Below are 26,347 nucleotides of genomic sequence, written 5' to 3'. Positions count from 1 at the left end.
TCAAACATAATTCAAGATTTTTGCCCCAGTCTCTTTTACGTCTGTTGGATCCCCAACGCTAGAAGAAGCGAGCACACACGTAGTAGTGTATATCGTGTCAGTATTCACGTTGTCAGATAAAGATGTTGCTCTTGGCTGCGATATCGATCCCAACTATCTTGACTTGATCACCTACAAGGCCATGCATTTCAGTACCAATACAACCAGAGCAGACGTTTGTTATGTCTTTGCTGCACAGCACTCGAAGCGAACCGCTCTTCACTATCTATGGTTTCGAAACATTAATCAGCAGTCGGGCATTGCCTCGAGAACATTATAAGTTTTATTATCTTGATTCAGTGAGTGCTGTCAACAGATAGCTGCTCTCTGCCCTCTATATCCCTTATCCTCATCATCATCCCGCCTCCGCCGTTGACGCGAAGGCACGACCGCAGTTTCTGCTCTTGACATCGACGCCGGGATCCCCATAAAGGCCGGGATATCCTCGACTAATTCAGGGAAATGCGTAAAGAAGTCCGTCGACATCGTCCAAGCGTTGATGTCTCTAATACGATCTTCAAATATTGGTGATATGTGATACTTTCCGGTCTGGTTGTTGTGGAAAAATGTGTCTTGGAAGGTGTCTGGCCACAGAATCTTGAAATTCGGCTGCAGTAAGTCCCAGAATGTGTTGGTGCAGTAGTGATGTTGGGAGAAGATGAGACGTTCTCGTAAACCGGGCCTGGTAGACTGTGAGCTTGTGATCTCATCGGGAAACACCGAGCGTGTACATACCAGACGAAAAAGTCAATACCATAGGTGTGAGGTAGAGCTTGTGACGGCCTGTTATTCGTTAGTCATTGTCTAGAAATCCTTGGCCAGCTTAGGTTTACCTATTCAAGTACCACCTCGGCAATGTAGACCGGCGAGCCAAAGTTGGGTCACCATGGTACGTGATGAGCATATGGCAAATTCGTAAGGAAGCTAGACGCTCAGTATTGCCACAATTCGTAAAGCACATCTCGTCCGCCACCCGTAGCTTTCGCCACGTCGGCGTCAGTCTCCCCGCCCTCTCCAGACTGTCCCATCCTTCAACGATAGCTCGTATCGGTATATCTTCAGCATTATATTCCTCTACAGCTATCTCTTCGGGAGATAGTTTGGTCGGCTTCTGTAGTGTTTCGTTGATTGCACGCCAAATGTTGGGCTTCACGCCATGGTAGTTGGACGCGCAATTCGTGGGGCTCGAACAGTGGCACAAGACTGAAGCTTTGGGGACTATAACATCGTTGTCTTCGGGGGCAGGAGTTGGAAGGCTTGGTAGGAGAGGCTGAATCGTCATAAAATCGTGACCTGATGGTGGGAGGATGGAGCTGTCAAAGGCCATGGAGGTCGGATATGGGCCGTTGCTGACGGGATATGACCAGCCGTTATAGGCGAAGGGATTCGTCGGGGGAGCGTCCATGGGGAGTTCCATTAATGAAGAGCTACTCGTCTCTGAAGCTGCATCAATTGGGGCTGTCGAGCTACTCGGTTCTGCTGCTCCATCAGCTCTGGGTGTGGTGTGTGATGAAGCTTCCGATTTGATGTCGTTTGATGCTTCGCTGGTGTTTGAGTCGCCAAGATGGCGACGAATTGTTGAGCCTAGAGAATCGAGCACTTGTACTAGATTGTCCCTTTCCTTTGTGACTTTCTCCAACTCGTCAATTAACGTGGACACCTGTGCATTCGAGTCGCGCTGTCGTAGATTGTCCACCATGCTTTCCAGCTGTGCAATTCTACTTTTCGTCCTCTCACGGGCTAATCTTTGGGCTTTGCGATCGAGCTCTCGCTTCTTGAGCCGCCGGGCTTCGGCGGTAGATGGTGAGGTATCATTGTGCATAGTGATCTGCCCCAGGGATTAACGAGAGAAGTTGCGGCAGAAGGATTGTCGAGTTGGGGTGACCGTGACCCCAGAGCAGAGCGGACACTGTTGATAAGCAACAAGGATTCGGTCTGGCAGAAAAGGAAATGGAAGTCTGGGGAAGCTGAACCAGGTCAGGTCCGTTTTTGAACGGGTACGTGGTAACAACTAATGTTGGTGGCAGTGTAAAACAAGCTTTGACGCTAGACAACGCCCGCCAAAGCAAGGGAAAACAGGACGAAAGGGGGAACAGACCGAGACAAGGAAGCAACTAGCTTTGCTAGGTTTATGTTTGAGAACCGTAAAGAACTTGTAGGTGATGTAATTTGGTCCCCGAGAGCTGGTGGGCGGCTTATTCCGCCCTGGCCTCTTGTTCGGTAGTGGACTCTGCTTGACGCCCGTTCTTTCAGCTGGTCTGGACCGAGAGTCGACTAGTGGCGACTAACTCAACTGGCTGTGGGATGGAAAATGTCTCGCATCTTCCACTCGTACGTGTGGCCTGGCATGACTAGATGAAACATCGCACAACGTGGCCGCGTTGTAATGACTCGTTGTAGTACTATGCAATTGGCAATTGATCAACATTTGACAGGGATCAGATCATGGGCTTGCTTAGATGCCCTTTCCTTCGTATCCGTCTAGACAGGTCGTGCGCTTTGGTCAAGAGTTGAGCTTTGTTGAGATGCACAACAGATTGGCGATCATTGAACAAGGATGAACATTACGGGAGATGTCCCCGTTGAGCACTATCCAGGGGTCATATCGACTTTACCAAACTCAATCATCGAGTTGCATAACAACATGATCAAAAACAACAAGGGCAACGAATGTGGATTCGGTACTGTCAACTAATACCGGTATTTGACTGAGACATGGCTAAGCGAGCTGCCCTGAGCGGCATCTAGTCACGTTTATATACGACAATCTCATGCTTACACCATCAGTATGTCAGCTTTGACTTTGGGCTAATGGCTGATGTCTCGGGCAAGACTTCATGATTAGGGATAGGGAACTTGCTCGACCGGTGAAATATCTTCCTTACCTCGGTAACGCTCTTCGACAAACGCACGTCCTCCCATTAGAAAATGACATGCCATAGCGCCGATTAAACCACGTGAGAATGTCACTTTAGTCGTCCCCAAAACTCTGTCCGGGACCCCTAGAGTGCGACACTACCAGTAGCCCCAAACTACCGCCCAAAACGTAGACCAATCCGGTTTTCGATGGACCAGTTCCGCCGTTGATCCATCCGATCGGAACTTCCGGCAGTGAACTCCTGACTACCGACATGCCATGTAAATTGTGAAGAAAATCAATGTCAGTTTATCACAAGAGGGAGTAAAAGGATAATTTGTGATATAGCGAGGCATCATTGTATCGTCATTCTTGCTTAATCTGAGTTCCAGGAATGACTTCGCCTCCTGCGTCAGTGCATAGACTTTTGATGGTTCGATAGAGTCTGGACTACGCATGCAAGGGCCGTCTGTTATACATCCAAGTCTAACTACGGATCTATTGCAACCAGGGCTTCCCGCACCAAGGGCGCGATGTTTACTCACGCTTCAACCCAACCCTGCCCGCATGGCGAAGACCCACGCCCCCAATCGAAGCACAAACGATCATAAAGGCAAACATAGTCCAAAAGCTTGCTTTGTATCCTTCCAGTAATGCTTCGTTACCCTTCATTCCTGAGTTCTGCTTAGTTACTAGAGCGGACACAACTTGCATAATCGCGAGGCCCATGGCATTCCCAAACTGTGATGCAGCGTTAAAGACAGAGCCTGCTATGGCTTGCTTATTCTCGGGAAATGTTTCGGTGACGACGATCAAACCAACCGTGAACAGAACATCGGCCGAAACTGGCATGAGCACCTGAGCAAGGAAAGCGGTCGTCCAGTATGTCCATGACGGGTCCGTGACGGCCATGAGAAGAGGTGAAACAGCAGTCAAAACTGAGGTGGTGACTATGAGCCAGATGGCCGGGATCCTGTGGACGACAAGACCGGTAGTGAAGTTCAACGCTATGCCGACAATAACGCTCGGTAAGATCCGGATCGCTGCATTCAGAGCGGACAAGTGCTGAATTTCTTGGAAGCTAGCAAAGTGTCAACAGTGACACTCCTTGTCATTCCCAACATGACTTACAAAAGACTGGAGAACAGCTCCAACGAGTTGATAACCGAATTTGACAGGGCTATTGTGACACATATGCTGGTGAAAGCGTGGTTGCGCCAGAACGAATTAGGTATCAAGGCCGGCTTCCCCTTTTTAACTTGGAAATGCATCCACGCCACAAACAGAGGCAAGGCCAACAAGCTGAGGCACAAAAGGACGATACTGCCAGCTTCTCTAATACGGTAGACATCAGTACTTATGACACTATAATCTGGATTAGTTTGATAATCATCGTGAAGGACAGTAGTGGCTTACGCCAGGAAATAGCACAACAGGGCCATGAAAGCTGAAGCAAGCAAAGTTCCCAGCCAGTCAACCTTGATAGCCACGCTAGCCAGAACCTCGGACAGCGTTCCAAGGGGTTCAGCTTTTGGCAAAGACCAGAAGCCAACAGCAGACAAGAACAGAACAATACCCCCGTAGAGATACCATCCCGACCGCCAACCAATCGTCTCAACAAGCACGCCGCCAAGTACCAGACCAAAGGAGAACCCAAGAGGCTGGCTCAAGCCAAGACAAGCAAAAGCGAAATTACGACCTCGTCCCCGAGCAAGGGTTTTGGTCACCAACGCAACCGAACTTGACAAGTGCAGCGCCAAGGCAACGCCCTGCAGAGCTCGTAGTGCAATGAGCTCTTCACCACGCTGTACGAAGCCACACGCAAGCATGAAGACACCACTAAGAATGCACCCCACTAGCTCTACCGATCTCGCGCCCACCACATCAGCCAAAGCGCCTGCGAGGAGCAGCGTTGAAGCTGTAGCCAGACCCTGTACCGAAGAGGGCCAGAACGCGAGGGCGGCGGGGATGTGCAGATCAGCCGTCATCTTGGGGAGGCCAACGATGATCAAGCCATTGGTAGCGCTGCAGGCAAAGTTGACACCTGAGAGCTGAAACGTTACGGCAATCTTCTCCAGACGCGAGGCCATCGAAACCCTGTCGCTTGGTGCCGAAGATGGCGTGTGAATGGTGGCTTCGGCAGTCGCTGCCAGAGGCATTGCCGGAGTGCTCTCCACGAGGAGTGTTTCTGTCTGCGTGGCCATTCTGAGACAAGGGGCTGTTCAATTCAGCTGAAAGATGCTTGCTTTTTCTGTTGCCAATATTCTTTCTTGGCCGGATTGTCCACCGTAGTGTATTTATGTAACCGTAATGCCAAAACACGACCAGGTCAATCAACGCTTATTACGCCCTTTGAGTGGAGAATGTCAGATGAGGGGCACAGGGTTCTTTTGATAAAGACAAGAGGTCTAAGACCCGAGAAGGATTCAGTCAGCGCTAACTTGGCTTGGCTGTTGGGGCTAGACTTGCGAGTGTGCAATGACAAAGGTCAGACAATATGGCAGATAACGGCTGAATACCTTTGATCAATTTAGGCAGCTGCTTAAAAATGATACAAAAATCTAGAATGAAGAATGGAAATCGAGTAATCTACAGCTTCTTTCTCAAAGCTGCGCCGCGATGCATCGTTGAAAAACGAGCCCTCTCAACCTCGTTCGGCTTGGACCACCACTCATCCGCCTTGACCTTTTCAAAACCCTTCTCACCCCAGTTCTTAATCTCTTTGGCATCAATCTGATGGTATGGAACATTCAGGTCCTTAGACATTTGATCCTTAATGAGATCCATGACCGACAAGCTATCGGCTTCTGGTCCTTTGCCGTCCACAAAGAACGTTTCATACGCTAACTGTTTCTCCTCTACACCTCTCTTCAAACTCCGGTCCATACTGTTCATCATGGTTTTCTTGCTGTATTGTCTTGGCTTCATCCAATCCGCCACCTTCTTGTAGTCTAGTTGGAAGCCTGCGCTGTCGTAGGTGGGAGACCCGTTGGGACCCTTCTTGTGACATTTGTGTAGGTCGTAGAAAGTATGAAGGGGATCTGTATGTGGGCTTTTGTGATTGGGAATGTGGAATTTTGAGAGCCATTCTTCGCTTAGCTCTCTCTCTTCATAGCGTGGTCTTTTGACGCGTCCTGGAGTGCGTCGAGGGTCGCGGATCTGAGAATAGTCAAAGTCAAACTTGAGGTCTTTCTCTGTGAGAGTTGGCTTCTGTTCCTCTGGTTATTTATTAGTAGTTGACGGTTTTGCCTCGGCATTGGAGTCCTGCGCCGTCTTCGCCTGCTTGGCTTCTGGTTCTGACGCGGATGAGCCTTTGTTGCTAGACTGTCTCTTGTGACCGCAAGGCTGTGGCGAGGTTGCGTTCTCCTCATGAGTTTCAGTTCCATTTCTTGTTCTCATCTTTTATAACTGATGGGCAATGTGTGCGCGATCTTGATGAAATGTCAATGGTGCTTTTGCTTGATGAGATGAACATGTAGTGAAGTGAGTTCGAGACGCGCCTGGATGAGATCATCATGACATGGATGTCACAGTCACGTGTTCATCTCATCGGCGCGACACTAACATCATCGACATCAAGCCGTGAAGAATCCCCAGTCCGTGGGATAGTTCTTCCTTTTTCCATTGCATAGGTCAAGGCTATGCAACCCCAGAAGTGCTGTAAAGATGAAGGTGTGATAATGTCCTACATCCTGTAAATGACTCTGATCTTCCTGTGGTTGCATCGGCCAAGATCTCGATTCACTTTCCCAGAACACTCCATCACTTGGGCTAATGAAGACATTTGTACTATATTAAAAATTATAATAGGCTCATAAATCATCATTGTTCATCGCCCCTGTTTTGGGTTTCTTGACAATCTCGAAAGCTCTTGATAATCGGAGCCTGAAACCCTTTTCAACACCAACTGTCAAGATATCAGTAATTTGCCCAGTACAACAAGATTCATAAACATGGTTGGGGAGGCTGAACTTACGTATGACTAGATGCGCATACTTGGAGATAACAGGCACCCAAATTAGAACGGCAACAAGCTGTCCGACACTCCAAGTACCCGACTCTCCTCTGAGGAGCAGGTCCAGTAACGGTCTCCTAATCCCGAGAAGCCCGAGACATATGCAAGCAAGGGCCCCAGCTTCCGCTGCATGAATCAAGACGAGGGAGAATTTAAAAGAGATCCGTTTCAAGCGCTCCCAATCTTCATGCTGCTCGTTTGAGAGTGGCTTTTGCCTCTGGATAAACCACGACGAACTGACGATAACGTTCCAGAGTTTGATCCACCATATAATAGCGAGCAGTGCAATAAACGCATATATACTGTCTGCAGGAAAGACGAACCAGTACATACTACTTCGTTCTTCGACGCAGAATGTGCGAAGCGAGGGGTTACCACCGCACTCTTCCAGGTTGTTCAGATCTGCAAACATTCTGTAGACATTATCAGGATCAGGCTTTGACGCCGTATCCGCTGCCACACCGGCGAGTATCACCGCAATTGTAGAAAGAAGGAGATAGTACATCGAGTCAAGCTGTGCTCGACGGAGTGATATCTGAGCAAGGATGATGGGCCAAACTCCCATTCCAGCGAGAAACCGGATACTGTCGCGATTCCATAGAAGACTCTGCCAATTATCCGCGCCCGTAAAGATGGCAGGTCGTGAGTTTGCGTTGATCAGAGCTATTTCAATCGCGGCGACGAAGAAACACTGTGCTTCGTGAAGCTCTGCAAGAAACGTGCTGGTAGCGTGGGCTATGTTTGTTCGTCCAAGAAACCCCAATACTGATGAGCGATGGTCCATATTCTTTTTACGAAAGACACAGCCCAATATTGAGGTTGAATTCTGAATAGAATCGCTGACTGCAAGAACCAGGAAGAAGGCCCATGCAAACACAGCCATTGCGGTTTGAGTTATGTATGTGATAAGGATCTGGTTGTAGTGAGTACTGACCCAACTATGACAAAGCGTTCAACTTACACCTGGACCAGCAATGTCAATGTTGATATCACTTTCCAGCCCATAGCACAAAGACTCGAGGGCCTTTGACATTTTGATCCACTCCAGCTTTTCGCTCTGGAAAAATCCCGAATCAAGTTGACCGATTGAGCACTCGCCCATGGTCATCTCGCGACAACTAGCGGAGGCGCATTGGTATGTAAGATCAAGCACTGATCTACCATCGAAATCACTATCGTAGAGGATGCCATACTCCCAAAGGGCATCGTTGATTTGAACACTCGGAGACAAGGCCCCGAACTCGCCAGGCGGTCGTTTCAGACTGTTGGAGAATGTCGCGTTCCCAATTGTCAAGACGGCAAGAGATAGACACTGCCATAGTGTCTTCCATGAGGCGAACAAAGTGTCCGGGTTGGTGCAAATTTGTGTGCAGTTCGTCTCGCTCGAGAAGGTGTCGCGATCAGGACACGCCCCATTGATCAATGTTACTGGCTTGGCGCGCGAGGTAATCGTGTTGTTTTCCAGATGAGAAAAGAGATACCAGGTCTCAAAGAGTGTCTCTCTCAAGATTGAGCCCGTATCAGGCTGTGTGTCGAGTTGTTTAAGAACCTTTATCCCCCATTCGCTGTCAGTGATGGTTCTGACGATCTCCTGATGGGTCGTCATGATTCAATTTGTTGTCGCATCCAGAATGTTGAACAATTGTACACGTGAAAGATGAGGTGTAACCCTCAGGGAGTCAATTGACCTCGTAAAGAGTCCGGTCAACGACGAGTTATTTTAATCATCTGTTTAGTTTCTTCACGGGAAGAATGGACGGGTCTCTCACGTGCTGTGCAACGATCCTGGTAACTCTTAGTTGTCCCTCCAATCATCACAACAGTATAAGCTGACTCTGCGGCGCAATGCGGCACAGCGAATCCTTCCTTGCTACCTACCTGCAACTCAACATGAACTCGCTGATAATACTGGGGGCATTATAACAACAACATTGTATCCGATAAAAAGACATGAGTGAGTGAGTGAGTTTTGGACAGATACAGCAAAAAGACAAAAAGACAAAAAACATGCGGTTTATGTGGATCGAACACATGACCTTCAGATATCGTAATGATTGAAGTTTGGCTTCAGTCTGACGCTCTCCCAACTGAGCTAAACCCGCTTGTTAAAGATTGTCCAACTACTTCAGATAATGTACTCAAGTTGGCTTACGACAAGTCTGGTTGTGTCCCTTTTCTCGGCTGCGTTGCATCCATATCATCCTGGCAATTTGGCCAGTATGGTGTACATAGTAACCATATTACTTGGCAGTGAAGTTTTTGGCACATGATCTTGCTGGTTGAGAGTACAAGATTGTCACTGGCACAGTCAAGAGACCTCTGTCGATTTGATATACCGTCGCATGTTCTTCATTAATTACTATATCTCTGCCCTTCACAGATTGAACGGAAAACTCTTCTCTTTCGTATCCCCATGTCTCTTCTCAATTTCTTCCAAGCTGTGACCCTTCGTCTCGCCCATGAACAGAATCACCATAACAGTAGTTGCTAAACTACAACCTGCAAACAAATAGTATGCGCCAAATGACGACTTGTCGAGCAGCACTGGGGTCACCAACGCTACGATATAATTGGCAGTCTGAGAAGAATATCGTCAGTAACGAGTCTCGCATGATAGTGGTATCGAACTTTTTACTTACCCAGTTTGAGCTCTGCGCGAGACTCGAGGCGCTGCTCCTCGTCCGCCTAGGCATACTTTCCACGACCCATGTTCGAAACCCTATAGCCCATGTAAAGCTAAACGCAATGGCAAACAGGTAGATGCAGACAATGACAACCCATCGTCCAGGGCCGTGATCAGGGTGGACTTGTCCAGCTGCGTAAAGCGAGCCCATAATCACCATCAGACCAACAATCAGCACACCGCCAAGAATACTCTGCATGCGTCTGCCCCATCTATCCGCGAATATCGTTGCGGGGAGTGTAGCGGCTAGAATCACAACAGCCGAAATGCCGGATGCTAGGAAGGAAGCCTTTTCGCCACTGAGACCAGCTTGTGTGAACAGAATGGGAGCGTAGTATAGAACTCCATCAATACCGCTGAATTGTTGCATTCCCATGAGAAAGCATGCAAAGCCTGTTCGAGCTCGGTAAGGTGCTGAGAACGCGCATCTAAAATCCTTGAAGGTATTCTGAATGTCTTGCCAGAGCGTCGTTTCGCCATCTAAACCCACAGGAGCATCGTAATCTTGAGCGAGGAGTTCTTTTTCTTCGACTTCATCAATCCCGAGTTGTCTGCATACAAGTCTTGCCTCTTCCACCCGTCCTTTCGAAAGAAGCCATCTTGGAGAAGGTGGAACAATGAAGGCCACCATAGAGAAAAGGACTCCGAGAAAAGCAACGATTGCCAATGGTAGACGCCAAGTAACAGAAGATTCGCCCAATCGTGATGTCCCATAACAAGTGAAGTAACCAGTCACAAGACCAGAAGTGATAAGGAACTGGGGTAAGGCCGTCATGATACCTCTTACACGAGATGGCGACATTTCTGAGACTTGGACATAGACATTACTCAAAAAGAGGCCTTCACCGATGCCCTTGACAAGTCTGCCAAAGATGAAGACACCGAGGTAAGGCGCACCACATTCGATAGCAGCACCAATGCCAAAGATGATAGAGCCTATGGCGATGAGTCTTACATGTCCGAAACGATGCGCCAGAGCACCAGCGACCAGGGCTGTCAACGCTCCGGGGATGAGAATTGTTGAAACAATGACACCGTGGATTGTGGCAGAGAAATCACCAAAGGTGTTTTTGAAAGAGGACATGGTGGTGATGGGACCAATGCTCCCAGTGTCCATTCTGATTAACGTCGAATTATTAGAACCCATTATATATCTTCATGATAAGGACGGTGCACATACCCGAAGAGGAACGCAACACAAGATGTCGCAACACCGGCGGTGGCGTACAGAGGAATCTTCATCATCACCGAGTTTATGATCGATACTTGTTTACAACATCGATTCTCTACAATGTGCTACTACGACTCATATTTTATATTTAAGCTTATCTTTCTGGCCTGCACAATCTCTTCCTCAGTCGGTGTGATCACAATTTTATTGTGGAAACGTTCGCTTCGGGTTACCTTTTTAACGTCCGTGATGGAGACGATGGGTCTAGCGGAGTTACCACTTTGGAAATAAGGTGTGTTTGACTGGGGCTATTCTTAGGAAAATTTGAGTTGTCTTCTCGGCTTGAATACCCTCCGAGTCAGGTCTCTCGGATCCGATGTGCTGACGTTGACACTCCTCGGGTTGGCTTCCGTTCAGAGATGAAGAATCATGGATTTATCTTGGAAACCATAAGCCACTAAACGTAGTCGATAAAGAGGTTCTACACTTCGTCTCAATTGCCTATTTTCTCAGAGCTTGTCAGCTGGTGACATTGTGCCGAATGATGGGTTTGCCACAATCTACAAACCGAGGCCCGCAGAGTGAGACACAGACCACGACCTATCACCTGAAGATAAGGTTTCCATCATAAATCATACTTTTGAGCATTATGACTCCAATGCCCTCACAAGACCTGTTTTTTTGTGGTTTTTTTTTCCTTGCCCTGCCCTAACATAAGGTTCAGATAGGCATAAAATGCGCTGTTCACTTGCTTCCATCCGGTTTTTTCCTCTTCCTTCCACCAACATCAACACATCACAAGTCATCACAACAGCCGCCAAACAACAACCACAAGATGGAACGTATACAAGCCATCGAACAAGCCATCGGCTGCCCCGATCACGGAAGGGCTATACCGGTCTTCTTTGGAGATATTGAGATATCTCTTGATGATATCTATCATCATCACCGTCACAACCTAGAGGAAAGTGACCCACGACCTATCACAATGTTGAGTCATATATGCAATGAAGTTTAACAAACACATGTTCATGAATATATTACAGTGAGTTGTATTGAATTAAATTCTCAACTTGCCTTGGTGTATATAGCGCCAATAAATATCGGTACAGAAGCCATTGCCATAGCCCGCATACCATTTTCATTCTACCAATCTCGACCCAAGATATTCCAAGATATTCCTATCCACTAGAAGAACCGCCAAGATAAGAATTTCGAAAACAAGAAAGCCAATCCTTGTTGTCTGCCAACGTTTGGTCCCACGGATCCATAGTATTATAAACAAGCTTCCTCGCCTCTGTCTGAAACATCTCATCTGTCGGCATAATACCGAGACTCATCTGTTGTTGTGCATAGCGTCCCAAATGATGTACCAGAAATTCCGGAAAAGACATGGAGCTGATATCTGCGGCAACAGGCTGTTCGGGTAGAGGAGATATCTCTGGGGAGACCGGCAGTTCCCCGTCAGGTTGTTTCGCTGCTTCAACTTCAGCTCCAGCATTCTTCACAATCTGATGGAAATGATCCCTCGAGCTCGGATCAGTAGCAGAAAAAGGCACCGGGGCTCTTTCTTCCGCTGCAATTATATACGGTGCCAGAGCATTCGTCACTCTTGCACTGACATGCGGCTCGAAATCGTGCTCGCCCTTCCAGGCTTCCATCGTATCACCCCTGCGGAAATGTTTGGCCAGATGTTCTACCCGTTCTTGCCAAGTCTCCATTCGAATATCGCAGATCCCGCATCTCGATTTTATCGGCGGCCCTTCGACTTTCCATGCATCGATGATGGGTAGCGTCTTGACGTGATGGACTAGTCGTAGATGTTGAACGAGGTGATCTTTGCGACGAAAAATATGTGGCTTGTCATCGTTCTGACAGCCGGCGTGGTTGTGAGTTTCGAGATGGTCTGGACTTGGATCGAGTTGACTGCAATATGCACAATGACTTCTTCCTGTATCTGGGGATATGACCGTCCCTCCGAAGGGCGTGCATCGCCATCCTTGCAGATCTAAATGAAGCGATCTCTCATGACGTGCCCAATCGTACTTGCTCTTGAAACTATCGCAGCAAAATGTGCAGGGAAATCGTCTCTTCTCGCTTGCCTTGCTCTTGTTAGCAGACACACGTTTCGATTTGGTGACTCTTCCCCGTCGTGCAGTGGAATGTGGCGATCCAACAGAAGCAGTTGAGCAACTTGTTACGCTCCCAAAACTAGCGATAGATCCTGCACGGCTTGCAACCCTTCTACTGCCCAAACTTCCAGCTGACGAGCGTTTTCGCAGAGGTGTTTTCTCGAGGGCGTCGGCTATAGCGGATAACGAGGCTGGCTCGGCTTCAGGTGGCGAATTCTGCCATCTTTGCATGGGGTTGCGATTACTGTCGCGCCGGAGGCTTGATCGGGGAATCGAAACAGGCTCGCTTGGGGTACCTTGTAATTGGCTTCTGAAATATTGACTCCTTCGTCGTGGGAGGCTGCTGTGCTGGCTTTCTAGTGGCGAAAGGCCTGCAAAGGCTTGATCAAATGAGGGGCTGGCCAGCGGAGGCGTCCCGATGGTACCATGAGTTGTATTGAGCGGTGAGATATCTCGGCCATTGTCTGGTTGCATTGGCGGAGTTGTTTGCCATGATTGAAGACTTAATTCTGGGTCAAACCATAGTTCACTATGTGTATTTGACGTTAGATCTAGGGGAAAATCGTCTGTGAAGAAGTTTTGTTCTGGAGCAAAGACATCGTTATGTGTCGGAAATGGGTATTCCTGAGCTGAAAGGCTGAAGTCAGGTGAGAATTGCTGATTCGACTCTTTATTTACAAGTCCCAGTCTTGCGAAATCGAGTTCTGAGAATGTCAAAACTGTTGATTACGAATCAGTAAGCTTTCAACCCAGAGCTGATGATGGGCTTACTATCTCCGTCAAGATCATCCGAAGGATCCCGTGTCGTCGCGTCTTGTGCCATCGAATCCAAGAGTGACGTTTGAGGCTGTGGCATCAAGATGGTTAGTTGTGTCCATGAAGGATTCAAGTCGTTATTGAGTAGTTGATCGGAATTAGGGTAAGACGCCTTTCTCAAGACTCACAAGTCCGAGTGTGGCGGACTTTCCGGAATCGGAGTAAGACTGACGAACCCCCCACTCACCACGGTCTGGAATTCCACCGACCAGAGATCAGGTAGGCGAATCGATCAATTTGCCGAAGGAAGATTGATATGGGGAAATCCATTGCTCAAATTCTGACAACCGTCGCTCTGATAAGATTGGCACTTTCAGTGCCTTAGCAATCATATTGCCTGTCCTCCAGAGGACATCATCCTCTCTCATTTTGCGAGCATGTACGTACTTGCTGAGTGATGGATGACACTGTGAATCTTGGTGTGGGAACACAACCAGTGAATGACATCGTCAATTGGCGATGGAGATAAGCCTTCCCAATGACAGTGATGCTGTCTATCAATGCATGATTCGGAGTGATATCGAAGTCATCAGAGGCAATAGTTCCAACAGAAGACATGACAAAGGGTTAGACAAGACAGATGGACACAAGAGTGGTCAAGGACGCCGAGTTTTATAGTCAAAGGCTACAACTACAGCACAGACATTACCTTTCAAACACACTTTCTAGCTTTACTTAATATTCTCGTGTCTCTGTTGTAGGGCGCGATTCAGCAATACTATCAAGGCTAGTCTGTATTTGGACGCTGTAGGAATCTCGTTTCAATTGCATGTCGCGTTGTCAATATCGTTTGTAGTCTCCAGCATCACTGCAATTAATGTATCATTAAATTAGATGACACGGATATCGCATCCTCCAAGTCTTTTCTTTTCTTTTCTTGATAGTCATATCTCTGGTTTTGCTGTGTCAGCTGGTGGGAGGTTGCAATCAAGTTTGGCGATCAATGCAGTTAGTGCTAGTAAGACAAGACAGTCACCGCTGCATGTAGGGCGTGAAATCGGAACAAAACCGGAGCATTACATGCGTATCACTTCAGAATTAATCCGACTCGATACTAGGTAGGTAGATCGTAATACATCACAGTTATTTTATGGTCTGAATTATATGTATCTAGAAGATATCCACGTTTATAATGACCGAGAGATGATAGATGATAAAGCGAAGTCAATGGTCATTTGAAGGAATAATGATACCAAGGAGCAATCGATACGACCGCCAACAATGATTTTGGCTTCCCTACTGATCCTCTATTTTATATCAATACTCAAGCTGAACCCTTTACCTTGTCCTCAGCCTTCTTGACTGCATCAACTTGGATTATCTCATGAGACAAGCCACCGTCCGCATTCTTGTCAATAACCATGGCCGTCAAATTTCTTCCGTATACACAGCCAGAATCAAGACCAAAGGTATACCTCGAAACTTGGGCATCTTCAGAGCCGACCTGCAATCCAACTCTGGCATCATGTCCATAAACAACAATACTTCGTTCCTCATGATCCTCAATAGAGTTCTGCCATCGGTTCCAAGCATCAATCCACCAATCGGCATCACGACATTCCAAAGGCAATCCTATCACCCCGTCCTTCTGTTCTCCGCTGAAGCATTCTCCATTCTTGACAATGTCAGCATACTTGACCAGATCAGCTTGAACCTCTTCGTCTGAAGCCTCTTGGAAAGCTGCATATCGCCGCACGCGGCTCTTGGCTCCCTTGATCATATCAGCCTTGACAGTTTCGGAAACACTGCCTTCAGCATCAGGGTAGACAAGGCTGCGCATGTTCATAACTGCCCAAGGATCCTGTTCCTCGAGAGAAACATGAGGGACCAAGCCGCCGTGCGCAACGATGAGAGTGCCAGCATTCCACGGCGACTTTGTAGCTTCCCTTGGCAGCTTTATGCGTAGGATCAGCGGCCGAGAAGCCAACCATGTGATTTGCTCTTTGGAAAGGTTAGCTGCAGTCGTAAAGTCGCTTGCAGCCATGTAAGGTTTTAGGTCTTCTCGAGATACCGATCTGAGCTCATCTTTGGACGCAGTAGTACTCGATTGCTCAGCATCGCTCTTCTCAACTTTCTGGCTCTCTTCCGCCTCCAGAGCTAATTGCTTCCATTTTTCGATGAGCTTTGAGTCTTGGCCTCGCTTGATTGCGCTGTAGGCAGCGAGTACGCGGTCTTCGTTATTCCCTCGTATCGCAAGAGCATCATAATCCATCGCTAGCTGTACAACGCCAGGGCTATCGGGGCCTTTGTTGATCAAGTCGCCGACGAAAATGAGCTGATCGCCATTCTTCTTGTCGTAGGAGACTTTTTGTAATAAGTTCTTCAACTCAGGAAGGTGGCCGTGTACGTCGCCGACAATGATGATTCTCCCTGTGAGTTTGACATCCTGGACCTGGGTTTCTAACCGATGCCAGGCTATGGCAGAGTCCGACGAGGATAGTTGCAGACCGGAGAGCTCTTCTGTGACGTCACGAGTTGACATGTTGATATGAGGTCCTTTTCTGACACGTTATGGTGAGAGGAGAGAAGCAAGTGAGCGATCGATGAACGAGGGTCCGATGACAAAGTCTGTACTACGAGTCTAGTCGCTGCGGATGTGATACAGGACTTTGTGGTATTTAATGTGCGACTGTCAGCAATCGGCAATTGGAGTCCTCACATTAGGCAGCCAAAGTGGAAAAATCAGCGGGTCAGCATTCAAGACAGTCCTGTCGGATAAAAAATATAGCCTTCTGAGCTACACCGTTCTCTATCAATTCATCAGCATCAAGGCGCAGTGGCAGAGTGGTCTAATGCGATAGACTAGAAATCTATTCTCCTCGGAGGCGTCTGTTCGAATCAGGCCTGCGTCGACTGATAACCTCGAACTTTGACCGAGTTCATCTTTTTGTTTGCTCATGGTGGATATATTGTTCCTATCTGAACAACACATCCACAGTGAATCCTTATCGTGCGTTTCTTTTTGTGCGTACTAGCTAATTTACTAGGGCCTTTACGTGCAACATGGGATGTACCACAGGGTAGACTCGTGCAATTTAACAAACAATTGAGAGGACTGGGGAAACAACACTATATATCATAACAAGCTCAATGCTTCCTGTCATTTCTCTAAAATTAAATAATCGCCAATCCGACATTTGATGGGGTCACGCGGTTGCTGGAGTCTCATATCGGCTTTTCCCCTCGATCTGCAGCTTGCCAAACCGGCATTGTTGCTGGATGCAAGTACGTAGCTGAGATTCCTATCTGTATCTATCTAGATCCTTGGTTTACCAGGTTCCAGCTCGCTGCAAGACGGAAAAGCCGTTTGCCTCTTTCGGTATGCCCTTCAACCTATCAGATCTAAGCACAGCATCTCGTTGTGTCGATCAAGCTTCATCAACCCGTTTTGTAACGTGGCTTGGCACTCAGCAGATAAACTCGCCTATCAAAGCCTTTCGATTTCCAGGTCTGGGGAGAACGTGGCCTGCCTTTTCTGACACTCACGCGAGTGGCGTTAGTCTGCGCGGAACCAGACTCTTGCTTAACTTTATGCTACCATTACGTGGCGCAATAGCGTTTGACTGCATTCCAGAGCTTTCAGGTTGGCTTTGAGCTGAATCTGGATATCAACTCAAAAGAACCGGTCACTGGGTAATTTGTACGAAGTTTTGAGTTTCGTGAAAAATCGCAATGTGTCGTTGTCTTTGTGGATAGAAGTAACAATACACTTGACTTATTCTTTCATGATAGGATCAAGATGGAAGGAACATGTCGCAAAATGGGAAACGCGAGCTTCAGCTACCTAGAACCTCTCAAGTCGAATACTTGTTAGTGTCTCGTTAAAGCGGACGTAACGAGAAGCTTAAATCAGAGGCGTTCAGTTCTAGCCATAGCGGATGTAAATGCTCAAGCCTCCGTTATCGCCAGCCAGCATGCGTGGCCTTCTAGACCTGAGCCGAATACCGACCCAGACTTTAAGAACATGCCAAACCCCGGCCTTGTCACACCAGGAAGCCTTTTGTCTTGTCAGGTTTGATTCATTGTGCTGTTGGGTCAGACAAATGTGAGTATGCACGGTTGACAAATACCACTTGATTGTGTTGCGCAGCTCGAGACCAGATCAATGTGGAACCAATACACTGACATTCCTATCATCAGGTATTAAGAACGCGCGAGTACCAAAGTTGTCCTCGAATTGCACCCCATTCTCGCTCTTTGCGGTTCACAATGACACTCCTCGGACGACTTCAAGAGGGCAAGAAACAAATTCGCCTCATTATAACGCTCTGTTTCTTGTTCTACATAATCAGCTTCCTCACCTATACCTACAACTTACCAGCTTTCACCTACACCCAAGAAGCCACAAGTCCATCCTTGAGACAAACATCACCTACCAAGCCGGAGAATGTTACAGTCAGCGCCTTGGTCTTCTACGGCCGTCGGAGCCGAGTTGAGACCATGAAGTGCTACATTGAGCGCAACATGGTTGACAACGGAGGATGGCTGGACGAAGTACTATGGGTCGTCAACACTGACAAGAATGACGACTTGCGATACCTCGAAGAACTCATGGCTTCTAACCCACGCTACAAGAAGATTCACCCTGACGAGATGGTGGCGACATATACTTATAAGCATATCTGGAAATTGCTGGACCGTGGAAAGTACTACGTCAAGATTGATGACGATGTTGTACGTCGCAACACCGAATGTCTTGTTTCGCTTAATGCTAATCTTTGTCTCTCAGGTATGGATTGACGACGACGCTATCCCCAACATGGTCACACGCAAGATCCAAAACCCAAATGACTTTGTCGTTTCGGGTAACATCATCAACAACCCCCCTTTAGGCTTCTTCCACATGCGAATGGGTGCCATACACCCGTACTTCCCCGAACGATTCGAGCCACTGGATATTAACATCACAAGCGAGGGTGATTACTGGAAGCCATCGGGACACCCTGCTTGGGAGGGACCAAAGAAGTTCAAGTGGGAGCTCAACAAGGAGCCCCCTCCATGGGAAAATCACAGATGGCTCAGAGTGCCTGACGATGGTGTTTTGTACCAAACACCTGCTGCTGAGCTCAAGTACGACATTTGGGGTGACAGTTACAAGAACTGGGCCATCGCTTCACAGATGCACATGTCCCTGTTTGAGAATATCGAGAAGAACCAACTGGATCTGTACAAGTTTGAGAAGCCTTGGGTCATGTATGATGACCGCATCCGCATCAACTTCATGTGTATCTATAGCGACGACATCCTCGATACAGACCCTGAGAACTGGCCAAAAGAAAAAGGCGATGAGGATATGATTGTGCTTGAGCTCCCCAAGAAGCTTCGACGCCGTAAGTACCCCTGAGCAAATCCATCCGGCTGAATTGCAGCATGACTAACAACTTATCCAGCTGTTGTAATACAGGGTAATGCATTGGCCGCGCACTATCAATACATGGATCAGGGGAAGCTAAAGACGACGGATATTTTACCGAGATACTATTCCTTGGCGGCGGATAGATATTGTTTAGGGGGAGATGCGTTCCGGGCCACGGGGCAAGAAATGAAGGCAAGATCGAACTAACAAAGCTGGGTCTTAGTGAAGCTCATTTAGAAGACTCCAGGGACGGAGTTTTTAATATGTTGCGACGGGGTTACTAAAGTTGGGAATGACACTCACGATTTACGGATATACGCTTCAATAAAATAGGCCGATGACTACCCATTATTATTATTTTGCCCACTTTGGGTGCCACCTTTCTGGTCGTCAAAACTCATCCATCATTCGAGCCTTGACTCAGCTGAGACTTCTGGGCCGTATCGTCTGCTCGCTTGAGCAGCCGAGCGGATACAACACGCCACGCGGGAGCGTCGTACTAGACAGCCGGCGGGGAGCAAGAAGCAAATACCGCGTGCGTGGGTGCGGCTGAAATAAGTAAATAATAGCGCCTATTCCGCACCCAGCTGATCATCACTTGATGCCCAGGAATGACTAATGGGCAGTGTAGAAAATGGGGATTGGGTAGATTAATTTTGCTTTTCTTTTGTGATATATCATATTTACAAAACAAAAATGAGGCGCGCAGGATTCCGGATCGACATGACTCTCATCACTGCAGGAGATCAGTGGATGCAGATGATGATGGGAGGGGCGTTTACTCTAATGACTTATACCACGAGGCTCAGGGATGCGGAAATGGCGTTTTTCTGACATGGTGGCTGCGCCTACGATGCTTGGACATGACTAGATCTGCATCCATCGTGATAGCGACTTACGATAGATGGTGGCACTGAAGCTCTAATAGAGCTATACTTGATGCGTAATACGTATCGGATGTGTTGTGTCGCTTTAGTTGTTCAAGTCAGTCAGTCAGTTGCATCGCTGTCAGGGTCTGATTCTGTGTCTAATAGGTAATTTTTATAGGATTGACTATAGAAGATATTATTTTAAAATGGTTTGAGGTAAGGCCTCGGCTAAGTAGACTAAAATGCTAAATGGTATCATTATACTCCAATACAATTCTCTCCCTATTTGCGGGTAGAGTGCGTCACCGTCCACTTAGTCTCGACGCTGATCTCGCCCTTGGGAGCCTCAGATGAACCGACAGTCAGGTTCTTCTCTGATCCTGACTCATCGGGGAATCCCGAGACACTGTATCCATGCTGGATCTTATCTTGCGGACGGTAGTCGTCCATCTCCCAGGTTGATAGATTGGGGTCCCGAACGGCTTCGGGGGCGGCAGCACTGCTAGCACCTGTTCGGCTCATGTCTCGAAATCCGGTGCTCCTCGAGTTGGAGTATTCGTCGAGTCGGGATCCGCCCATTCGCTTCTTGTATTTGGCGTAAAAAGGTCGCAGCATGGGAATGCTGACACAGAGGATAGCCAGGTTGGGCTCGAGGATGAAGAGGAAGACGGTGGTGGGCATGGTGCCTGTAATGTTGGTGTTGAGATCGACGGTAGAGATGTAGATAAGTCGGAATACGGCGCATACAACACACCTGGTTCAGTTAGCACTTAATACGAAAGACATTACGAAGAAAGCAACTTACGCAAGACCGAGAGCGAAGCAAGAGGTGATACCGATCTTCTCAGCACGTCTTGTCTTCAAGCCCCAAACACTATGCATGGGAAGAGCCATGATGATCAAATCTCCGACAGCGTTGGTAGTAATCAACGACTGAATCATTGGCATGTATGCTCCTTGGCACATCCCTGGGTTCTCCCATTGGTTCTGAACTGGGATACACAGGAATATGCAGGATCCGAGGAAGGCGATGAGCCACATGGCAACAAAACCGAGGGCGACCTTGGAAGCTTTTTGCATAAAGGGAGTAGGAAAGACGCGGATGAAGAAGGAAAGCATGCTTGCTTTGACGGCGGCGAGGAGGGTGACATAGATCACTTGCATGCAGAATGTCAACTTGAGGATGAATGGAACGTTTGCGACGAGTTCGGGATATTCTGGTAGTGGGTATCCGTTCCCAGCAGGCGCGAAGAGTCCTTGACAGCAAAGCATTGCTACACCAAGCGGCTACATTATTGTCAGTGATCATTACACACAGCCATCGATTGAAGTTTGGTCACATACCGTTGCGAAGATGACAAAACCATCATCCCATCCAAGACCAGGTCCGGCCAGTCGCCCAACAACTCGCAATCCGACAACAGCGAGGACCAAAAGCACAATGAAACAGTTGACGGCGAGTTCAGCTTTGACGAAGCCCAATATTGGCATAGGAACCTGGACTGAAGAGTCCACGGGACCCATCTGCACCGCCGACATGATGGGCAGAAAAGGATGTGACTGTTGAACAGAAATGCGCAGACCAAACAAACCCAGAACGAAACAAAGAGGCGCCGGGTATGGGGAAAATTCACATCAAACGGATATCAAGAGATTGGAAAATTCAGAGGTTCCCCATTGTTACCTTATATTATTCATAGGGTGGTAAAAGAAGGAAAGATGGCGTTCGGAACGAAGCAGAAAAATGTCCTGTCGATCATATGGGCTTCGGCTCCCCCCTTCTAGCCTCTTGGCTTTGCTTACCCCCCCAGAGCGAACGGACGCCATAGCCCTGTATTGCAGAATACATATGATGGGTAGGGGAAGGGACCTAGAGCAGGAACCTGCATTAGTCTTGGTCTTGGTGCTGTGTAAACGGCCATTTAGTCCCAACTAAGCTTGGATCAGAACTTGGAAGACGTACGACTACGCATCTTGGCCGCAATTTCGTTGCCACTTCCTCGTTGGTCGTTAGAGCCCTTGAGAACCTGCCGGGCTTGGAGCATCCGCGGGCGCGGGTGGAATACCTAGCAAGGGTTTCCCGGGCAGGGTAAGCAGGCCGGGTCCGCAGTGGATACATCTTGGCCATGGTGAGACGCCGTTTGAGTGGCACCAGATACGACGCAGATGGAGAGTTGCCACGCGCGATTCACGTGAATCAACAGAGGTCAAGGGTTATTTCGCTTTGTGAATCAGGAACAAACTCTGCCTGTGCCTGGTGCTTGGTACCGAAAAAGCAAAAGGTCTCATCAACTATCTACTCCACTACCAGAGAGACGCTGTTGGTTTCGTGCCTCGAGATGAGCTGGAACTTTGTTCACTCGGTAAGACACGGCAACTGCAGCATAACATTGGAAATGGAGAAGTTTACCAAGGTCAAGGTGCTGGACCTGACTAGTGGCACGAAATCATACGGGGAGACCCAAACAACTGATGATGGCTACTCTTGAATCAGCTTAGGTGCACAATGCAGATTTGACAAGTTAGATTGTCCTGGAACGAAACAATGCTGAAGCTAGAATGGCCATCTTTGAGAACAGACATTGCGGAGAGAAGAGAAAAGACGTCTAAAAATGATGGCGGTCTTCCCGAACGGCTCAAGTTTTGGGCGACTAAAATTAATCGAGTGGCCTTTCAAGGCGAGTTTGAAGCAAAGGTAAGACATTCTTGGTGTCCGTCATGCCGCTATTAGACACGGCATGATGTACCATGACCACTTGGTGATAGAAACATGCTCACGAGTATCCATAAGAGCCCACATGGTTTGATAACAGAAGGATTCCAGTTGCGGGCTGGTAGGTCATCAGGAACGAGTTCGTAGGCTCAGGCGGAGTCCGTTGATAACTAACGAGGACCTAACCCTTTGGGACAAGCACCAAGGATTAGACTAGACTACGAGCCTAGCGCCGGACAACAGCAACCCAACCCACCGTACCAGAGCCATTCAACGATGGACGGCTCACTAAAAACAGGTCGTGTTTCACTGGAACTCCAATCTTCAGGGCGCTGAGTCCCCTAGAAACCTTTGTCGATCCCATACGAAAAAGCAAAGTTGGCCGACCGGACTCGCTGAACGACTCATGAACGCTCACGCTAAAGAGATGACGGGCAAGCCGGACTGTAAAATAAGCTCGTGTTGTGCGAGTTAGTCCTTTAACGGCTGAGAGTAGTGAAACGGCCAATCTTCAGCAAAGAGATGGTAGGGCCAGTAGGGCCAGTAGTGGCAGTTGTGGAAAAAGGGAATTGAGTTTCGGAAATATCGAAAAGCCATCGCCAGCATCGGATCGGATCTGACTAACGTCTGACGTGCTTCCTTCACTTCCTGCAAACCTTCCATTGCTACGGTACGGACACTGTAGCAATCGACAGGCTTGGCTGACCAGGTTGGCGGTCTCTTTACAAAATACTCCCGCCCATTTGTTAGGGATGTCACCAATGTTCTGTTGCTTTGTTGGTCGCGGTCAAAGAGGAACCTGGGCACCACGCAACCAACTGGACCTCATTCTCCCAGGGAAATCCCTGAACCCTGACTTCAAACACTCGTCGGAGATGGGGGCACGGGGGTCAGGGACCGTTTATTATGCCCAGCACAGGCCAACGGGAACAGACCACGGCAAAGGCTAGTCTCCAAGTGGGCAACGTCGCTAGAATTAATTATTAATTTTACATTTTAACCACGGCAAGCTCGTCTTTTTTATGTATAAAGGATTCGCTAACGAGGTTCATCCTAACTGGGAAAAAAGTAAAAAGTTCTTCCTAGTTTAGTTCCCTCCCCCCCTTCGACAACCAACCATATTCGCCTCGCAAGACTCGCTTCCCAGCTTTTTGCGAAACATTATCTTTTTTTATTGCAACTAAAACATTCCTACCAAACCCAAAATCACATCAATCATGTCATCCTCCTACTCTACCAAGCAATGGGTCCTGGCCAACAAGCCCACAGGGGAGCCTGTCCTCTCTGGCCCTGACGCTACCTGGAAGCTGCAGACCGTCACTCTTCCCGAGCTTCAGGATGGTCAGATCCTCGTCAAGATCCAGTACTTTTCCAACGATACTGGTCTGAGGAACTTTATGCATAGCACTGTCGCCCCTGAGCGCTTCTATGTTCCTACCGTCCCCGTAGGCTCGCCTATGCGATCCGGCATCATCGCCGAGGTCGTCGAGTCCCGATCCGACAAGTTCAAGGTCGGCGATCTCTGCATGGATTTCCACCTCGGAATCTGGAGCGAGTATGCTATCCTTGAGGCTGAGAACTCCCAGCCTCTTGCTCCCCTCCCCAATGGTCTCTCCACCACCCACTTCCTCGGCGCCTTTGGCGCTTCTGGTCTTGCCGCCTACACTGGTCTTTACTACGCCGGTGAGGCCAAGCCTGAGCACACCATTGTTATCTCTGCCGCCGCTGGTGCCACTGGCTCCATGGCTGTTCAGATCGCTTCCAAGATCCTCAAGGCCAAGCGAGTCATTGGTATTGCCGGTTCTGATGAGAAGTGTGAGTGGGTTAAGAGCATCGGTGCCCACGAGTGCATCAACTACAAGAGCCCTACCTTCCTTGAGGACCTCAAGGCCGTTACCCCCGACGAGGTCGATGTTTACTTTGACAACGTCGGTGGCTTCGTCCTCGACGCTATGCTGACCCGCGTTAAGCGCCACGGCCACATCGCCGTCTGCGGCTCCGTTAGCGTCTATAACTCTGATGAGCCCATGGCTCTTAAGAACTGGTTTGAGCTTATCTCTTCGCGTATCAACATCCGCGGCTTTATCATGCTCGACTACATGGACAAGGTCCCCGCTATTCTCGGTGAGCTCATCGGCGCTACTGCTGATGGCCGTATCAAGCTTGAGAATGCTGAGACTGTTATTGAGGCTCGCATTGAGCAGCAGCCCGAGACTTGGATGAAGCTCTTCTCTGGTGTCAACCAGGGTAAGCTCCTTACCAAGCTCATCATCTAAATACAGACAAAGGGGGAATAGTTAGCCAGTGGATGACATAACATAAATCATAAGAGTCGATGACTTTACAGCAAGCATTTGCATATATAGGCTGCCAACTGAAAATAGAATGGCATTTCAAGCACACATCCTTGCTGTCTCTGATTCCACTGCCTCGTCACCGTGAGTGTTACAATTGTTTCATCTTGAACTTCCGCCTAAATGGCCTTAAAGCCGAAGAGTATGGCCGGGAATATTCGCTTTCGTACATTCTAGCAGGTTTACTGCTCCACACGATCGATGATAGATTGCACATTCATCTGGCAGGTCGAAACACGAACCAACATGACCTTTCTTGCAAACGCATGTAACAAACCAACAACGTCTCTCGGGCCAATCTTCCACTGCATGCTTCCTATGGAGAATTTCTCGGTCTAACGTATGAAAATGGATACGATGGACAAGCCTGTCCGGTTTCAACCTGTGCTTCTGCAGGGGTCCGGGTTTCTACAACGGTCCCCCGGCATTCAGAAGGATTCAATCCGTTGTTCAATGGCCCAACCATACTCTCCCCTGGCTAGCCAGTCTGACGCACATGAACTCATCATGTATTCTTGTGGCACCGCTCATTTACACTTTATCGATCTGGCCAAGGATGTCGTTCCCAATACCAGTTGTTTGGAATGGTTTCAATCTCGTGGGGAACCCTTCAGAGACTACGCCGTAACCCGACAATGCGCCGAGATGGTACCCTAGACGGAAAATTAATGGTCTCTTGTTAAGATACATCGGGATGTGGCTGTCCATTATGTTCCGAATGCAACTGTTAAAAGACGATCTTAGCTTTCTGTAAGGCTAATATCAAATGTTACCTTCATCCGAGGGGACCAATGGATTCACAGACTCGGCAGCATGCGCAAAAAGAAACAAGCAGAAGATCGACAATTTGTGCTCAGGACTTGCTCGGTCATTATTTTAACTCTTCGGCTACCACTCACGGGTAAGAGCTTAATAGCAAGCATCACACAGCATGAGTGTCTTGAAGAGACTCGCTTACTATTACCAAACTTTACAAACCACTCAGGGGCTAATAGTTGGTTGCTCTTATAACTACAAGGATTCTATTCCGTCGCATCATGGCAAGCAAAGTTGCTCGTGTTCAAACATAATCTTCTGAGCACCCACGGTTTGCGCTAACTGTCCAACCACAGCGTCGGGATATCTCTGTCTAAATTAACGTCTCAGTTTATTCCGACGACAGTGATCCTTCGTGATGGAGATGTTGATAGTAGACAAAGACATGATTGGTAATCTCACGCATGGAAATTGTACCCCGCAGTTGACTGTCAGCTTCAACAACTGCGAGGCCAAGAATATTGCGGTGTTTTCCGTATCTTTACGAATTCTACACTGACCTTCCCTAAATATCTCTGATTCCAAA

General features: G+C 48.2%; 12 protein-coding genes and 2 non-coding genes across 14 annotated transcripts; 5 read left to right on the top strand and 9 right to left on the bottom strand.

Moving 5' to 3' along the window:
• Positions 1 to 348: 348 nt before the first annotated feature.
• On the bottom strand, positions 349 to 1,861 carry FGSG_03230 (uncharacterized protein; the record flags this gene model as incomplete). The annotated part of the gene is made up of 3 exons (XM_011324223.1): positions 349 to 721; positions 775 to 822; positions 873 to 1,861. 3 exons carry the CDS (start codon positions 1,859 to 1,861, stop codon positions 349 to 351), a joined length of 1,410 nt encoding a protein of 469 aa, XP_011322525.1.
• Positions 1,862 to 3,433: 1,572 nt separating this feature from the next.
• FGSG_03231 (uncharacterized protein) lies at positions 3,434 to 5,100 on the bottom strand (the record flags this gene model as incomplete). The annotated part of the gene is made up of 3 exons (XM_011324222.1): positions 3,434 to 3,977; positions 4,028 to 4,261; positions 4,313 to 5,100. 3 exons carry the CDS (start codon positions 5,098 to 5,100, stop codon positions 3,434 to 3,436), a joined length of 1,566 nt encoding a protein of 521 aa, XP_011322524.1.
• Positions 5,101 to 5,485: 385 nt separating this feature from the next.
• On the bottom strand, positions 5,486 to 5,794 carry FGSG_12482 (uncharacterized protein; the record flags this gene model as incomplete). Its single annotated transcript, XM_011324221.1, has 1 exon — positions 5,486 to 5,794. One exon carries the CDS (start codon positions 5,792 to 5,794, stop codon positions 5,486 to 5,488), a length of 309 nt encoding a protein of 102 aa, XP_011322523.1.
• Positions 5,795 to 6,708: 914 nt separating this feature from the next.
• FGSG_12481 (uncharacterized protein) lies at positions 6,709 to 8,517 on the bottom strand (the record flags this gene model as incomplete). Its single annotated transcript, XM_011324220.1, has 3 exons — positions 6,709 to 6,803; positions 6,873 to 7,824; positions 7,873 to 8,517. 3 exons carry the CDS (start codon positions 8,515 to 8,517, stop codon positions 6,709 to 6,711), a joined length of 1,692 nt encoding a protein of 563 aa, XP_011322522.1.
• Positions 8,518 to 8,919: 402 nt separating this feature from the next.
• On the bottom strand, positions 8,920 to 9,013 carry FGSG_20617. The gene has a single exon. It is a non-coding gene; the product is annotated as a tRNA-Phe (tRNA).
• Positions 9,014 to 9,285: 272 nt separating this feature from the next.
• On the bottom strand, positions 9,286 to 10,839 carry FGSG_03233 (uncharacterized protein; the record flags this gene model as incomplete). Its single annotated transcript, XM_011324219.1, has 3 exons — positions 9,286 to 9,489; positions 9,551 to 10,712; positions 10,775 to 10,839. 3 exons carry the CDS (start codon positions 10,837 to 10,839, stop codon positions 9,286 to 9,288), a joined length of 1,431 nt encoding a protein of 476 aa, XP_011322521.1.
• Positions 10,840 to 11,946: 1,107 nt separating this feature from the next.
• FGSG_03234 (uncharacterized protein) lies at positions 11,947 to 14,271 on the bottom strand (the record flags this gene model as incomplete). Its single annotated transcript, XM_011324218.1, has 4 exons — positions 11,947 to 12,602; positions 12,891 to 13,616; positions 13,669 to 13,744; positions 14,101 to 14,271. The coding sequence occupies 4 exons, from the start codon at positions 14,269 to 14,271 to the stop codon at positions 11,947 to 11,949; spliced, it is 1,629 nt and encodes a 542-aa protein (XP_011322520.1).
• Positions 14,272 to 14,977: 706 nt separating this feature from the next.
• On the bottom strand, positions 14,978 to 16,195 carry FGSG_03235 (uncharacterized protein; the record flags this gene model as incomplete). Its single annotated transcript, XM_011324217.1, has 1 exon — positions 14,978 to 16,195. The coding sequence occupies one exon, from the start codon at positions 16,193 to 16,195 to the stop codon at positions 14,978 to 14,980; it is 1,218 nt and encodes a 405-aa protein (XP_011322519.1).
• A 288-nt stretch (positions 16,196 to 16,483) lies between these two features.
• On the top strand, positions 16,484 to 16,565 carry FGSG_20616. The gene has a single exon. It is a non-coding gene; the product is annotated as a tRNA-Ser (tRNA).
• Positions 16,566 to 17,922: 1,357 nt separating this feature from the next.
• FGSG_03236 (uncharacterized protein) lies at positions 17,923 to 19,122 on the top strand (the record flags this gene model as incomplete). Its single annotated transcript, XM_011324216.1, has 3 exons — positions 17,923 to 18,387; positions 18,443 to 19,043; positions 19,118 to 19,122. 3 exons carry the CDS (start codon positions 17,923 to 17,925, stop codon positions 19,120 to 19,122), a joined length of 1,071 nt encoding a protein of 356 aa, XP_011322518.1.
• A 973-nt stretch (positions 19,123 to 20,095) lies between these two features.
• On the bottom strand, positions 20,096 to 21,477 carry FGSG_03237 (uncharacterized protein; the record flags this gene model as incomplete). Its single annotated transcript, XM_011324215.1, has 3 exons — positions 20,096 to 20,692; positions 20,744 to 21,225; positions 21,283 to 21,477. The coding sequence occupies 3 exons, from the start codon at positions 21,475 to 21,477 to the stop codon at positions 20,221 to 20,223; spliced, it is 1,149 nt and encodes a 382-aa protein (XP_011322517.1). The 3' UTR covers positions 20,096 to 20,220.
• A 587-nt stretch (positions 21,478 to 22,064) lies between these two features.
• Positions 22,065 to 22,427, top strand: FGSG_12480 (uncharacterized protein; the record flags this gene model as incomplete). Its single annotated transcript, XM_011324214.1, has 1 exon — positions 22,065 to 22,427. The coding sequence occupies one exon, from the start codon at positions 22,065 to 22,067 to the stop codon at positions 22,425 to 22,427; it is 363 nt and encodes a 120-aa protein (XP_011322516.1).
• A 1,441-nt stretch (positions 22,428 to 23,868) lies between these two features.
• Positions 23,869 to 24,927, top strand: FGSG_03238 (uncharacterized protein; the record flags this gene model as incomplete). The annotated part of the gene is made up of 1 exon (XM_011324213.1): positions 23,869 to 24,927. One exon carries the CDS (start codon positions 23,869 to 23,871, stop codon positions 24,925 to 24,927), a length of 1,059 nt encoding a protein of 352 aa, XP_011322515.1.
• Positions 24,928 to 25,353: 426 nt separating this feature from the next.
• Positions 25,354 to 25,662, top strand: FGSG_12479 (uncharacterized protein; the record flags this gene model as incomplete). Its single annotated transcript, XM_011324212.1, has 1 exon — positions 25,354 to 25,662. One exon carries the CDS (start codon positions 25,354 to 25,356, stop codon positions 25,660 to 25,662), a length of 309 nt encoding a protein of 102 aa, XP_011322514.1.
• Positions 25,663 to 26,347: the final 685 nt, after the last annotated feature.

The sequence above is a fragment of the Fusarium graminearum genome, chromosome 2 (assembly GCF_000240135.3).
Source record: "Fusarium graminearum PH-1 chromosome 2, whole genome shotgun sequence".
NCBI lineage: Eukaryota > Fungi > Ascomycota > Sordariomycetes > Hypocreales > Nectriaceae > Fusarium > Fusarium graminearum.
The sequence above is the reverse complement of the archived record's forward strand: the minus strand, read 5'-3'. Positions and strand labels throughout refer to the sequence as shown.